The sequence below is a fragment of the Coregonus lavaretus genome (genome assembly GCF_964263955.1).
Source record: "Coregonus lavaretus genome assembly, chromosome: 1".
Classification (NCBI taxonomy): domain Eukaryota; kingdom Metazoa; phylum Chordata; class Actinopteri; order Salmoniformes; family Salmonidae; genus Coregonus; species Coregonus lavaretus.
Window position 1 is genome coordinate 43,430,726 of NC_139988.1, and position 16,641 is coordinate 43,447,366.

General features: G+C 41.8%; 1 protein-coding gene across 1 annotated transcript in view; it reads right to left on the minus strand.

Moving 5' to 3' along the window:
- LOC311129322 (protocadherin-15-like) overlaps positions 1–16,641 on the minus strand; it is a gene marked incomplete at both ends in the record, with an annotated part of 432,090 nt that overhangs the window by 242,009 nt on the left and 173,440 nt on the right. Inside the window, 2 exons of the mRNA XM_084161599.1 lie at positions 286–420; positions 9,836–10,042. Of these exons, the coding sequence (XP_084017725.1) occupies positions 286–420; positions 9,836–10,042 (342 nt within the window). The remainder of the gene's footprint in view (positions 1–285; positions 421–9,835; positions 10,043–16,641) is intronic.

Consider the following 16,641-nt stretch of genomic DNA (forward strand, 5'->3'; position numbering starts at 1 on the left):
ATATGGCAACGATCAAAGCCTCTCAACAGAGACATAATAAACATACTACTGATGAAACCCTTCAAATGTAATATCTCCATATCATTAGTACAGTGCATTATCACCTCAACAAGTCCATGTACAAACAGACACGCGCACACACACACACACACAGACCATTATAACCACCATCACGGGTGTACACTGGGACCTCTGACTGCGAGATTCAAAAGAGCTAACTCCATCTCCAAACGGTTCCAAAGGTTACTTGGTAATATGTGTGGATGAGGTTGGAACGAGGCCTACCATGAAGGTGTAGGTCATCTGCTTCTCTCTGTCCACGGGTTTGAGCAGTCTGAGGTAGCGGTTGATCCCGGTCGGGGTTATGGCAAAGATGGTGCTGAAGTCGTCCAGAGTCACTGTCACCAGGGGGTCTTTGCTCTACAAAAAGTAAAGCCATCGGAGAGAAGAGTGTTACCATGGTGACATGACCTTACTCAAGTCTGCAGCCATGTCACTGAGGAAAAACTTTTTAAAGACAGAACAAGTCAAAACATGTTGGAGTGGTAAAATCCTGCTGACAAAGACAACATAATGCTGAGAACACAGTACTGAGAAAAGGGGATGGCTTTGAGGAAATTCTAAGAAATCGCATGATTCTATACCCCCGCACTACAATTGTAGGTGTTTCATTGTGGCTCTGGCCACAAGCTACAGTAACCCTAAGCATAACCCCTAACCCTAATTCTAACCATAACCCTATTCTATCACTAACCCTAAACCTAACCCCTAAGCCGAAAATAGCATTTGTTTTTTTCTGGGGACCGGCAAAATGTTCCCACTTGTCCAAAATGTCCTTGTTTTACTATCCTTGTGAGGACTTCTGCGCCACACAAGGATAGTAAAACCAAAGAAACACAAACATACACACACACACACACACATACTGAATGTACTAAATGTATTGTGGGATCTGTGTATTTACCCACTAATAACATTTTTTTTTTTTTTTACTTGACTAGAAAAACAAGCACACATGGCACAAACGCATTAGACATTTGTCTATGAAGAAAGGGATCATTGGAGGGAAACAAAGTCACACACCTGAAAGAACTGAAAGAGGTTTGAACACACACCATGCAGTAGAGTAAAACCCAATGGCACACTTTTAGTCATCACAGCACCAAAATACACTATTTTCCCAACAGGTGTTTGACCAGGTACAACAAATAGACAAAGCAGCAACATTGATAATACAGTAGTGGTGCATGGAGAAGTGGGTATACTCAAATGTTGGCAACAAAATTCCAAACGGCCCGCCATGCAAAGGAATGATGCCTTCTGTGTGAAATTCTATGAGAAAAAGTTACATGTACTCTGAATGACCAACAGTAAAAGGATAAATCCCATATTCGTCTTTCACAGTCAGGCCGACCCAAGCTGTACTGTGCAAGTAGGCCTACAATTTAAAAAGATAAATGAGGTTGTCAACTGAGTCAGAAATTCACAGGTTTGGATGTTCTATGTCTACAACAATGCCTAAACCACATCAGGAGACCACTTTGAGGTCTGGAAAAAATCTAAGAAATGTATATTTTGTTTGTGTAGTTACCCTTTAAATCAAATGTGCAGTCACCTAGCACTGTTGTTTTGTTACCAGTGTTTCTGTAGTGCACATGACATTTTTTTTGCCACTGGATTGATGCAAATAATCATGATATCATTCTGCCAGGAAGGCTACTTTGTAGCTAGTTACATTAAATTGAGGTTAAATTGAGGCTTTTCGGAAAGCCTTTCCATCTACCAGAAGATGGTTAGGCCTATCAGTATCTATATTTTCCTTTTCCTTAATTGTTTGAAACCTGGATGTTTTACTTATGAAGCATGCCAAGCCTAAATCTTTCCATAGAAATGTTGAGGGAAATATTTTATAAACACTTCCTCATATGCGCGCTACTGACTGTTCTATGGTTTTAAAATAAACTTTATTTCATTGTCTAGCAGCCAAAGGCATTATCCTAGTCATATTAGCAACCCATGATAGTTGTTGCATCTTTAGATCTCTGTCTTTGTAAATTTCCAACGGATATTTAAATCTCTGTCCATGAAACCGGTCGCATGTGCGGTGCGCATTTTAGTGTGTTCCCGCAAATTGCTTACTGCCACGTGCACATTGCTGCACTTAGAATGTGAAGAAATAATAGTTTATCTACATTTTAAGCTAAACATTCTGATCTGTTCTATCAGCCAAATTAATTGATATGACGTACACAGTACCTTCAGAAAGTATTCACACCCTTTGACTTTTTCCACATTTTGTTGTGCTACAGCCTGAATTTAAAATGGATTACATTTAGATTGTGTGTGATTGGCATACACACAACACCCCATAATGTCAAAGTGAAATTATGTTTTTCAGAATGTTAAAAAAAATAAAAATAAAAAAAGCTGAAATGTCTTAAGTCTAAGAATTCAACACCTTTGTTATGGCAAGCCTAAATAATTTCACTAGAGAAAATATGCTTATCATGTCACATAATAAGGAGCACGGACTCACTCTGTGTGCAATAACAGTTTTTAACATTATTTTTGAATGACGACCTCGTTTCTATTTATTTATTTCATTTTACCCTTATTTTACCAGGTACAGTGGCTTGCGAAAGTATTCACCCCCCTTGGCATTTTTCCTATTTTGTTGCCTTACAACCTGGAATTAAAATGGATTTTTTTGGGGTTTGTATCATCTCATTTACACAACATGCCTACCACTTTGAAGATGCAAAATATTTTTTATTGTGAAACAAACAAGAAATAAGACAAAAAAACAGAAAACTTGAGCGTGCATAACTATTCACCTCCCCAAAGTAAATACTTTGTAGAGCCACCTTTTGCAGCAATTACAGCTGCAAGTCTCTTGGGGTATGTCTCTATAAGCTTGGCAAATCTAGCCACTGGGATTTTTGCTCCAGCTCCTTCAAGTTGGATTTGTTCCACTGGTGTACAGCAATCTTTAAGTCATACCACATATTCTCAATTGGATTGAGGTGTGGGCTTTGACTAGGCCATTCCAAGACATTTAAATGTTTCCCCTTAAGCCACTCAAGTGTTGTTTTAGCAGTATGCTTAGTGTCATTGTCCTGCTGGAAGGTGAACCTCTGTCCCAGTCTCAAATCTCTTGAAGACTGAAACAGGTTTCCCTCAAGAATTTCCCTGTATTTAGCGCCATCCATCATTCCTTCAATTCTGACCAGTTTCCCAGTCCCTGCAGATGAAAAACATCCCCACATGATGATGCTGCCTCCACCGTGCTTCACCGTGGGGATTGTGTTCTCGGGGGTGATGAGAGGTGTTGAGTTTGCGCCAGACATAGCGTTTCCCTTGATGGCCTAAAGCTCAATTTTAGTCTCATCTGACCAGAGTACCTTCTTCCATATGTTTGGGGAGTCTCCCACATGCCTTTTGGCGAACACCAAACGTGTTTGCTTATTTTTTTCTTTAAGCAATGGCTATTTTTCTGGCCACTCATCCATAAAGCCCAGCTCTGTGGAGTGTATGGCTTACAGTGGTCCTATGGACAGATACTCCAATCTCCAAGTTTCAGATATATTTTTAAAACCCAACCCTGATCCACAAATTTGTCCCTGATCTGTTTGGAGCGCTCCTTGGTCTTCATGGGGCTGCTTGCTAAGTGGTGTTTCAGACTCTGGGGCCTTTCAGAACAGGGGGCTGTCTCAGGGCAATCGCTGGGGCTGTCGCTTTCGGGGCTGTCGCTGGGCAATACGGACTTTCAGCTCCCTCCAAAGATTTTCTATTGGGTTCAGGTCTGGAGACTGGCTAGATCACTCCAGGACCTTGAAATGCTTCTTACGGAGCCACTCCTTAGTTGCCCTGGCTGTGTGTTTGCGGGTCGTTGTCATGCTGGAAGACCCAGCCACGACCCATCTTCAATGCTCTTACTGAGGGAAGGAGGTTGTTGGCCAAGATCTTGCGATACATGGCCCCACCCCTCCTCCCCTCAATACGGTGCAGTCGTCCTGTCCCCTTTGCAGAAAAGCATCCCCAAAGAATTATGTTTCCACCTCCATGCTTCACGTCACTTCACGGTTGGGATGGTGTTCTTGAGGTTGTACTCATCCTTCTTCTTCCTCCAAACACGGCGAGTGGAGTTTAGACCAAAAAGCTCTATTATTGTCTCATCAGACCACATTACCTTCTCCCATTCCTCCTCTGGATCATCCAGATGGTCATTGGCAAACTTCAGAAGGGCCTGGACATGCGCTGGCTTGAGCAGGGGGACCTTGCGTGCGCTGCAGGATTTTAATCCATGACTGCGTAGTGTGTTACTAATGGTTTTCTTTGAGACTGTGGTCCCAGCTCTCTTCAGGTCATTGATCAGGTCCTGCCGTGTAGTTCTAGGCTGATCCCTCACCTTCCTTATGATCATTGATGCCCCACGAGGTGAGATCTTGCATGGAGCCCCAGACCGAGGGTGATTGACCGTCATCTTGAACTTCTTCAATTTTCTAATAATTGCGCCAACAGTTGTTGCCTTCTCACCAAGCTGCTTGCCTATTGTCCTGTAGCCCATCCCAGCCTTGTGCAGGTCTACAATTTTATCGCTGATGTCCTTACACAGCTCTATGGTCTTGGCCATTGTGGAGAGGTTGGAGTCTGTTTGATTGAGTGTGTGGACAGGTGTCTTTTATACAGGTAACGAGTTCAAACAGGTGCAGTTAATACAGGTAATGAGTGGAGAACAGGAGGGCTTCTTAAAGAAAAACTAACAGGTCTGTGAGAGCCGGAATTCTTACTGGTTGGTAGGTGATCAAATACTTATGTCATGCAATAAAATGCAAATTAATTACTTAAAAATCATACAATGTGATTTTCTGCATTTTTGTTTTAGATTCCGTCTCTCACAGTTGAAGTGCACCTATTACAGACCTCTACATGCTTTGTAAGTAGGAAAACCTGCAAAATCGGCAGTGTATCAAATACTTGTTCTCCCCACTGTATACTGAGATCATGTGACACTTAGATTGCACACATGTGGACTTTATTTAACTAATTATGTGATTTCTGAAGGTAATTGGTTGCACCAGATCTTATTTAGGGGCTTCATAGCAAAGGGGGTGAATACATATGCACGCACCACTTTTCCGTTATTTTTTTCATTTCACTTTTTGTGTATGTCCATTACATGAAATCCAAATTAAAATCTATTTAAATTACAGGTTGTAATGCAACAAAATAGGAAAAATGCCAAGGGGGATTAATACTTTTGCAAGGCACTGTATGTTGACTAAGAAAACATTCTCATTTACAGCAACGACCTGGGGAAAAGTTACAGGGGAGAGGAGGGGGGATGAATGAGCCAATTGGAAGCTGGGGATGATTAGCTGCCATGATGGTATGAGGGCCAGATTGGGAATTTAGCCAACACCCCTACTCTTATGATAAGTGCCATAGGATCATTAATGACCACAGAGATTCAGGGCACACGTTTAACGTCCAATCGAAGAAACTGCACCTTTACACAGGGCAATGTCCCCAATGACTACCCTGGGGCATTGGGATGTTTTTTTGTTTTTTTTGTCAGAGGAAAGAGTGCCTCCTACTGGACCTCCAACACCACTTCCAGCAGCATATGTTCTCCCATCCAGGGACCAACCATGACCAACACTGCTTAGCTTCAAAGGCAAGCCAACAGTGGGATGCAGGGTGGTGTGCTGCAGGATGTACCCCACACATCAAATTAAATGAAATAAAATGTTATTTGTCACATGCCCCGAAAACAACAGGTGTAGACCTTACAGTGAAATGCTTACTTACAAGCCCTTAACCAACGATGCAGTTTTAAGAAAGAATACCAAAAAAAATCACACCCCAAAATATAATATTAGATAATACGAAATAAAAGTAACAAATAACTACAGAGCAGCAGTAAAAATAACAATAGCGAGGCTACCGGTGGGTACCGGTACCGAGTCTCCTTAGGGGGAATACGTTTTGTCGTGCCCTCTTCACGACTGTCTTGGTGTGCTTGGACCATGTTAGTTTGTTGGTGATGTGGACACCAAGGAACTTGAAGCTCTCAACCTGCTCCACTACAGCCCCGTCGATGAGAATGGGGGCGTACTCAGTCCTCTTATTTTTCCTGTAGTCCACAATCATCTCCGTTGCCTTGATCACGTTGAGGGAGAGGTTGTTGTCCTGGCACCACACGGCCAGGTCTCTGACCTCCTCCCTATAGGTTGTCTCGTCGTTGTCAGTGATCAGGCCTACCACTGTTGTGTCATCGGCAAATTTAATGATGGTGTTGGAGTCGTGCCTGGCCAAGCAGTCATGAGTGAATAGGGAGTACAGGAGGGGACTGAGCACGCACCCCTAAAGGGCGCCCGCATTGAGGATCAGCGTGGCGGATGTGTTGTTACCTACCCTTACCACCTGGGGGCGGCCTGTCAAGAAGTCCAGGATCCAGTTGCAGACGAAGGTGTTTAGTCCCAGGGTCTTTAGCTTAGTGATGAGCTTTGAGGGCAATATGGTGTTGAACGCTGAGCTGTAGTCAATTAATAGCATTCTCACATCAGTGTTCCTTTTGTCCAGGTTTGAAAGGGCAATGTGGAGCGCAATAGAGGTTGCATCATCGGTGGATAGTTGGGGTGGTATGTAAATTGGAGTGGGTCTAGGGTTTCTGGGATAATGGTGTTGATGTGAGCCATGAAAAGCACTTCATGGCTACAGACGTGAGTGCTACAGGTCGGTAGTCATTTAGGCAGGTTACCTTAGTGTTCTTGGGCACAGGGACTATGGTGTTCTGCTTGAAACATGTTGGTATTATAGACTCAGACAGGTAGAGGTTGAAAATGTCAGTGCAGACACTTGCCAGTTGGTCAGCGCATGCTCAGAGTACACGTCCTGGTAATCCGTCTGGCCCTGCGGCCTTGTGAATGTTGACCTGTGTAAAGGTCTTACTCACATCGGCTATGGAGAGCGTGATCACACAGTCGTCCGGAACAGCTGATGCTCTCAAGCATGTTTCAGTGTTACTTGCCTCGATGCGAGCTTAGAAGTAATTTAGCTCGTCTGGTAGGCTCGTGTCACTGGCCAGCTCGCAGCTGTGCTTTCCTTTGTAGTCTGTAATAGTCTGCAAGCCCTGCCACATCCGACAAGTGTCGGAGCCGGTGTAGTATGATTCGATCTTAGTCCTGTATTGACGCTTTGCCTGTTTGATGGTTCGGCAGAAGGCATAGCAGGATTTCTGCTATGCTTCCGGGTTAGAGTCCAGCTCCTTGAAAGCGGCAGCTCTACCCTTTAGCTCAGTGTGGATGTTGCCTGTAATCCATGGCTTCTGGTTGGGGTATGTATGTACATTCACTTTGGGGACAACATCATTGATGCACTTATTGATGAAGCCAGTGACTGATGTAGTTTACTGCTCAATGCCATCGGAAGAATCCCGGAACATATTACAGTCTGTGCTAGCAAAACAGTCCTGTAGCTTAGCATCTGCTTCATCTGACCACTTTTTTATTGACAGAGTCACTGGTTCTTCCTGCTTTAGTTTTTGCTTGTAAGCAGGAATCAGGAGGATAGAATTATGGTCAGATTTGCCAAATGGAGGGCGAGGGAGAGCTTTGTATGCGTGTCTGTGTGTGGAGTAATCTGTAAGGTCTCTCAGTGGAGCAGTGAATTTCAAAAACAGATTCAACCACAAAGACATTGGAGGTTTTCCAATGCCTTGCAAAGAAGGGCACCTTCTTTGGATATAAATACAAAAAAACAGACATTGAATATCCCTTTGAGCGTGGGGAAGTTATTAATTACACTTTGGATTGTGTACCAATACACCCAGTCACTACAAAGATACAAGTGTCCTTCCTAACTCCGTTGCCGGAGAGGAACGAAACCGCTGAGGGATTTCACCATGAGGCCAATGGTGACTTTAAAACAGTTAAAGAGTTTAATGGCTGTGATAGGAGAAATCTGAGGATGGATCAACAATATTGTAGTTACAATAATAACCTAATTGACAGAGTGAAAAGAAGGAAGCCCGTACAGATTTCCAAAACATGCATCCTGTTTGCAACAAGGCACTAAAGTAATACTGCAAAACATTTGGCAAAGCAATTAACTTTTTGTCCTGAATACGAAGTGTTATGTTAGGGGAAAATCCAATCCAACACATTACTGAATACCACTTTCCATATTTTCAACCATAGTGGTACCTTCATCATTGTCACGCCCTGACTCTGAGGACTTGTATTTGTTGAGTCAGGGTGTGTATTTTCTGGGTTTGTGTTTGCTATGTCGATGTTCTGTGTTTAAGATCTAGAATGGGTAGTTCTATGTTGGCCTGTGTGGTTCCCAATCAGAGGCAGCTGTTGCTCGTTGTCTCTGATTGGGGACCATACTTAGGCAGCCTGTTGGCACCAGTTAGTTGTGGGATCTTGTTCCGTGTAAGGTATGTTGTTTGTATGCTACCTTGGACTTCACGTTTCGTTTGTTGTTTTGTCGTGTGTTTAGTCGTTAATAAACATGAATGCATATCAAGCTGCGCCTTGATCCTTCTCGTCCGTAAACGATCGTGACAATCATGTTATGGATATACTTGTAATCTGGGGAGTTTTTCAGAATAAAAAAGAAACGGAATGGAGCTAAGTATAGGCAAAACCCTAGAGGAAAACATGGTTCAGTCTGCTTTCCAGCAGACACTGGGAGATTAATTCACCATTCAGCAGGACAATAACCTAAAACACAAGGCCAAATCTACACTGGAGTTGCTTACCAAGAATGTTCCTGAGTGGCCGAGATACAGTTATGACTAAAATCTACTTGAAATCTATACCAAGACCTGAAAAATGGTTGTCTAGCAATGATCAACTATCAATTTGACAGAGAATTTTGACAATGGGCAAATGTTGCACAATCCAGGTGTGGAAAGCTCTCAGAGACTTACCCAGAAAGACTCATAGCTGTAATCACTGCCAAATGTGATTTTACAATGTATTGACTCAGGGGTGTGAATACTTATGTAAATGAGACATTTCTGTATTTAATTGTACATTATTTGGCAAATATTTTCCAAAACATGTTTTCACTTTGTCATTATGAGGTATTGTGTGTGGATTGGTGAGAAAACATATATTTAATCCATTTTGAATTCAGGCTGTAACACAACAAAATGTGGAATAAGTCGTGGTATAGGTACAGTGAAGGCACTTTACCTCCACTACACTACTTTGATACTCATCTGTAGGGATTAAGAAGTGAGTATACGCAATGCCAGCTGAAAAAAAGGTGGGCATACACCACTCTGTACGTGTGTGCGCTGTGTGTATATGTACTTGTGTGTGAATTCATAGTGTATTTGTAGGATCATAAGCTACATGTTTGTGCTCGTGAGAGTGTGCGTGTGTGTTTTTTTGTGTGTGTGTTTGGACATGTTTAACTATACATGTGGGGACCAGAAGTCCCCACAACAACAGTAAACAAACAAACATTTGACCACCTAGGGATATTTTGTTAGTCTCAACAAGTTCAAATGCTATTTCTAGCGGGGTTAAGGTTAGAATTAGTGCTAGGGTTAGAATTAGATTTAGGGTTAGGAGCAAGGGTTCGTTTTAGAGTTAGCAGCTAGGGTTAGTTTTAGGGTTAAGGTTAGGTTTTCAGGTTAAGGTTAGGTTACGGGTTAGGGTTAGGTTTAGGGTTAGGGTTAGGGGTTAGGGAAAATAGGACTTTGAATGGGACTGAATTGTGTGTCCCCACAAGGTTAGTTGTACAAGACTGCATGTATGTGTGTGTGTGTGTGTGTTCACTTCTGTGTCTGTGTGTGTGCAAGCGCACATCCCCATACCTCCTCAATGTCATTGTCCAGGACGATGATGCCCAGGGGGGCAGTGAGGTTGGAGCTGGCAGAGATGGTGGTGCCCACTGGGGAGGACTCGCTGATGTAGCCCTGGTAGGACTGGAACTGGAAGTATGGAGCCTGGTTGTTCTCATCCAGGATATCAATGATCAGCTCAGCGTATGCTGGGAGTGGGTGGCCGTTGTCCTGCTCAGCCTAAAGGTACGAGACAAGTCTATATTTATTATGAACCTCTCTGTAACATGTACTGATATGCAACTTACAACATACAGCGCCTTCAGAAGTATTCATACCCCTTGACTTATTCCACATTTTGTTGTGGTACAGCCTGATATCAAACCTGATTACATGTATTTATTTTTGTCTTTATTTTATTTATTTATTTTTTGGACATGATTTAGAAACAAACAAACCTGTCTATATAAGGTTCCACTGTTGACAGTGCATGTCAAAGCAGACACCATATCATGATGTCCGTAGATCTCCGAGATAGAATTGTGATTAGGCATATATCTGGGGAAGGGTATAAAACAATTTCTAGAGTGTTGAAAAGTTTCCAAGAGCACAGTGGTCTCCATCATTGGGAAATAGAACAAATATGGAACTACCCAGCCTCTGTTTAGAGCTGGCCGTCTGACCAAACTGAGCAACTGGGCAAGAAGGACGTTGGTCAGGGAGGTGACCAAGAACCCATTGACCACTCTGACAGAACTACAGAGTTCCTTGGCTGAGATGGGAGCACCTGCCAGAAGGACAACAGTCGCTACAGCACTTCACCAATTTGGGCTTTATGGGAGAGTGGCCAGACAGAAGCACAGACTTGAATCCCATTGGAAATCTGTGGAAAGACTTGATATTTGCTGTTCACTGCCGCTCCCCATCTAACTTAACAGAGCTTGTGAAAATATGCAAGGACAAATGGGAGAAAATCCCCAAATCCAGTTGTACAAAGCTCTTACAGTCATACCCAAGACGACTCAAAGCTGTAATCACCTCCAAAGGTGCTCGTACCAAGTATTGACTCAAGGGTGTGAATACTTACGTACAATAAGTGAGATATTTCTGTTTTTTTATGTTTAATAATTTGAATACTTTCTGAAGGCACTGTAAATGGCACATACAATCATAAGGGATCATAGCTCATTGGCAACACACTACTCTTATATGACAGACTGACTATTTTCTGTAACACCTGCTGCAGATCAGTAAACAAAGAGAAACATGATTGCCACTGTTGGATTTTAACTTGAAATATACTTACTGTATTACTGACACTATATAAGAACATATTTATTAAGGGGAACACAAAATATGTGTGTGGAAAGTCACAGAGAGACGAGGGTTAGAGAGTTTCTGTCTGTTCAAACATGTTTTTTAAATGATGTGCAGCTTATAAAGGCTTCATAAAGCCTTCATAAACACTACATACATGTGTTACAAATCATCTATAACCATATGTCATGCTTTACAAACGGTTCATAAATGTGGCATAACTGCGTGACATAACCACCAATTTCAAATATGACATGACCCACTATGTCAAATATGACATAAACCTGTGCTTTAAAAAAGGGTGGGATAAGCACTGCTTATGAATCATAATAAATTGAGGCTTCACAAAGCATTTATAACCCTGTCATGCATCTTGGTAGAGCATTGCAAAGCCAGGATATTGGGTTCGATTCCCAGGACTACCCATACGTAAAAATTTATTCACGCATGATGTAAATCACTTTGAATAAAAGCCCTATTTGGTAAAAGACCACGTCCATATTATGGCAAAAACAGCTCAAATAAGCAAAGAGAAATGACAGTCCATAATTACTTTAAGACATGAAGGTCAGTCAATACAGAACATTTCAACAACTTTGAAAGTTTCTTCAAGTGCAGCCGCAAAAACCATCAAGTGCTATGATGAAACTGGCTCTCATGAGGATCGACAGAGGAATGGAAGACCCAGAATTACCTCTGCTGCACAAGATAAGTTAATTCGAGTTGCCCGCCTCAGAAATTGCAGCCCAAATAAATGCTTCACAGAGTTCAAGTAACAGACACATCTCAACATCAACTGTTCAGAGGAGACTGTGTGAATCAGGCCTTCAACGGTCAAATTGCTGAAAATAAACCACACTAAAGGACACCAATTAGAAGAAGAGACTTGCTTTAGAATTCAAGGTACACTTAACCAGCATGGCTACCACAGCATTCTGCAGCGATACTCCATCCCATCTGGTTTGGGCTTAGTGGGACTATCATTTGTTTTTCAACAGGACAATGACCCAACACACCTCCAGGCTGTGTAAGGGCTATTTTACCAAGAAGGAGAGTGATGGAGTGCTGCATCAGATTGAGATGGCTTGGGATGAGTCGGACTGCAGAGTGAAGGAAAAGCAGCCAACAAGTGCTCAGCATATGTGGGAACTTCTTCAAGACTGTTGGAAAAGCATTCCAGGTGAAGCTCATGATCCACAGGTTACTGTAGGGTGTAAGATATATTTAAAAGGTTAATGGGACCTGCAAAGCATTTGTGTGTGTGTGTGTCAGAACCAAGATGATTTGGAGTAGTCCAACCTGAGACTACCGCACCAGGTATTCTTCTTATTTTCCCATACTGGAGACCAAGGCTTGATTACAACCTGGTACAATGGTGCCAACACTTTGTGGCTGATCTTTCAGCGGGGGAGTGGGTGAATGTTTCAAAGACCTGACTGGGCCCAGCACTGCATGGTATGTCTTGTTTATGTTGCATGCAATTTTGTGTATTGAAGAACATGTAACTTGGTTCCAGAAGAAAGACACTTTCAATTTCTTTACGTTGAGGGCTTTCATCAAGGTAAGTGTTTCTTGGTGTAATGTCGTCCTCAGGATACTTAACACATAACACATATAAGCCTGGGATATCAACCATTAAAAGTTGGCCTTAGTGGGAGTGACCATACAATTCTATAGGAGTGACCTTACTGAGTAAAGTATTTGTCATCGTCACTACTTAACACAGTCAAAAATTCATAATTATGGCTAAACCCTGCCCATTTCCACAATTTATCTTCTTAAAATTAAATTTTAAACCTAACCCTAGCTAATGAAGGCCAAGTTTTATGCGTTGGTCAACCAGACCTTCCGTGCATTTGGGCGGAAGTGTCTGGGAACGAGATTAGGTGTAATGTGACATCACTTTAGAGCGTATGCCATCCTTCATAAAGCATATGTTTATATCATATTCGACATAGTGTGTAATGTCACATTTGACATTGGTGATTATGTCACACAGTTATACCACAATTATGAACCCTTTATGAAGAAATGTAATGAGTTGACTCCGCCTAGTAGGAGGTCATAAATATATGTGCTTGTATAATCATACCTTGTCTTTGCAGCTGTATGACCCAATGGGATGAATAAACTTGGCCTGCGTTATTACTCTTTGTTCAGAACCTAACACCATATACTAAACCATTTAAAATAACTCAATGTCATAATTGTAATAACAGGGGCATCGTCTCCAAGAGACTCATTACAATTACATAAAGGCAGCATTGGAAATGTAATCATGCGTGCACTTTGGATTGGAGTCCAGTAATTGGTGAGACACAACACAAATGCTTGAATCTGGGACGGATGGACACTAATTAAAATGGCTAGCTACCAGTTCAGTTTCTGTTTTGAATGATACTGCAGACAAAAACATTTCTTTATTGTTTACACCAAGGGTGGTCGACCCTCTTCCTGTGTGTGCATTTGTTTGCTCCAGCCCTACTCTATCACACCTGATTAAAGCTAATCAAGGTCCCAATGAAAAGCTGATTGGTAGAATCAGGTGTGTTTGAGCTGGGCTGAAGCAAAGGCCTTCAACCCTAGTAGTTCTCTCAAATTAGCCTTCTCATGCTGCTCATAATGGAAACCAGTGCAACGAATAAGTGCATTCAAATCATGTTATTTTGTCATGTGGATCCTTGCTGTTAAACTTACAGTAGCTATTAAGCAGGCTAATTTGACAAGCATTCACAGCAATCAGACCATTTTTTAAAATGTCAGCATTCGTGTTTGCTTGAGGCAATCATCAGACTGTGTGCACTGAGTAGTTAGGGGGGAACCAATGCCCCAGAGGCACTTCAACACTCTATAGACATTTCTGACAAAGACCAGGGTGAGTATTTTTGGGGGGACATAAATAACCTTCTGCATTTAACGCAGCAGATAAGAGATCATCACTGTACTGTGTACACACATTTTGACTCAACCTTTTCCAAACCATGTTGGTGTCTTGTGTAATGGACATTGTATATTATGATACTGTAAGCAATCTGCGTGACACAAACACATGGGCATACATGTTACGTCCATTGTTTTAGCATTTATTACAACACAGTTGGTGGGAGACATGACTACAGCAACAGGCCACATTTGCACACATCAATGTGCATGTCCCCTCAGCTAGTCAACCATTCAACCTCTCACAGCAACGCACCATGTGTTTCACTGACAGTTACACTGTAACCTAACACACATGTAATAATAATAATAATAATAATAATAATAATAATAATAATATAATATTTAGCAGACGCTTTTATCCAAAGCGACTTACAGTCATGCGTGCATACATTTTTGTGTATGGGTGGTCCTGGGGATCGAACCCACTACATTGGCGTTACAAGCACCGTGCTCTACCAGCTGAGCTACAGAGGACCACATGTGAAACTATATCCTAGCATGGATGAGGAGCCACCAATTGAGTGCAGTCAGACCACCATAATTTCTCATAAACATATAGTTCCCACACTAATATATTGGGTGTTTCTCAAAATCATACTGCTGTGCTCCGAGCACCCAAATTGGAACACGGGAGAGTCAGAGTATGCGTCCATATAATTATTTTTACATTTTAATCATTTAGCAGACGCTCTTATCCAGAGCAATTAGGGTTAAGTGCCTTGCTCAAGGGCACATCGACAGATTTTTCACCTAGTCGGCTCGGGGATTAGAACCAGCGACCTTTCGGTTACTGGCACAATGCTCTTAACCACTAAGGTACCTGCCTCCCCAGGTAACATAACAGTATGAGAAACTGAGTACATATTTTGAAGCATCCAAGCTTCAACGGAAAGTATACACAGAAATATGACACAACTACTTAAAATATTATGCAAAATGTATTGAAATCAATAGGGGACATTATTTGAGCTGAAGCGAGAGAAAATAAATTGTGACTTTGGAGTGAAATGTTGCCCATTCACATATCAATGTTGCCTGACTACAATATTTTATCTTGATACATTAATAAATACATGCTGTGTTAATCTTGGCATATTTACCTGTCTATAATACCCACTGTAGTGTGTGTAGATTGCAAGCCCATAGTAAGTCAATAGGGCTAACTGGCTAGCTACTACTGTTAGCTAGCCAGATACAGTAGCCACGGAAAATTATTAGATAGCTACCCACAATGAATTGATATCTACCATGCATGACATTAGCTTTAGTCTGTTAAACTATCTGGTTAGCTAGATTATTACGATTCACATATAGCTCGCTGATAGTTATGAAGTAAAATGATTCCTTTGTGTATATCTTGTTTCGTCTCTATCCATTGTCCTGGTTGGAAGAAGGTTCAGTGAATGTGGAGGTGCAGCGTGAGGTAATACAGTAGGGGGATTGCAAGTGCTTCTTAGATGTAATGTTTTATGCGTTCTCCACACTCTCGTCCTCACAAGAACGTACTCAAGAGAACATCCACAGAGAATCCCCTCGGAGCACGAGAGTGTGGAGCACGGTAGAATGCATATTGGGAAATAGCCATTCTCTCAATTCTTGAAAGTAAACCTGATGAGGAGGAAAGGATGAGAGGAAAGGAAAGGAGAAGGAGAAAAGGGGAGGGCGGAGAGGAGCAACATAATTTAAAGCTTTGACCTGAAACTAATTGGGCACATTAACTTATTTTCACTGGGTTTATTTTGTTGAAGCTTCCCTTAGAGGAATAATATGATGCCCTCGTGCTGGCAGAGAAAGGGAGAGGTGGTATATCACTGAAAGGTACTGAATCCAAATCCTTAAGTAATGTTACTATCCTTGAATAATGTTACTACACAGATCATACACGTAACGTTAGCTAGCTAGCCAGCCAGATAATGTTAGCAAGCAGCTAACAGTACACTTTAACATTAAATGAAAACGACTTTCTGACAAAATTAGAAACGTAATATCTGAAAATGTAGCTAGCTAGACTCTCTTACCCGTATACATGGATGGACACTTCTACCTCTCTGTCACGGATGCCATGTTTGCCCTTAGTTTGAAGAGACAGGTGTTTTATACAAGAGACAGGTGTTTTATACAACAGCCTTCTGTGTGTTCTCTTTTTGACTCTGTCTGCATATTTGCAATCAAATGCCAGAATACTCTCCATCACCTTAGCTATCATACTCTTTCTTCCACTAATTTCAAAACTCGGTCCTCCAGAAAGTGGAGAGCAACACTTATGCAGTTCTACTACGGGATATATTTTTAAAAAGATGCGTTAGAAAGGATTACCTACACATACTGACCAGCTCATATTATTGACAGAAGCGTGCTACATGACAGACCAATCCGAACTCATCTCTCGGCATGTCCAGCCCACTCATTATCTCAGCCAATCATGGCTAGCAGGAAGGTTGCTGTCTTTTTTCACGGCTAAACCAACTAGGCTCCTAATTGTATTCATATTTACAGATGGCATATAAGTTTGTTATTAAGGCACATGAAAGTTCACATGTTCAAGAAGCCATTTCTGCCAAAAAACACATTTTGATTTA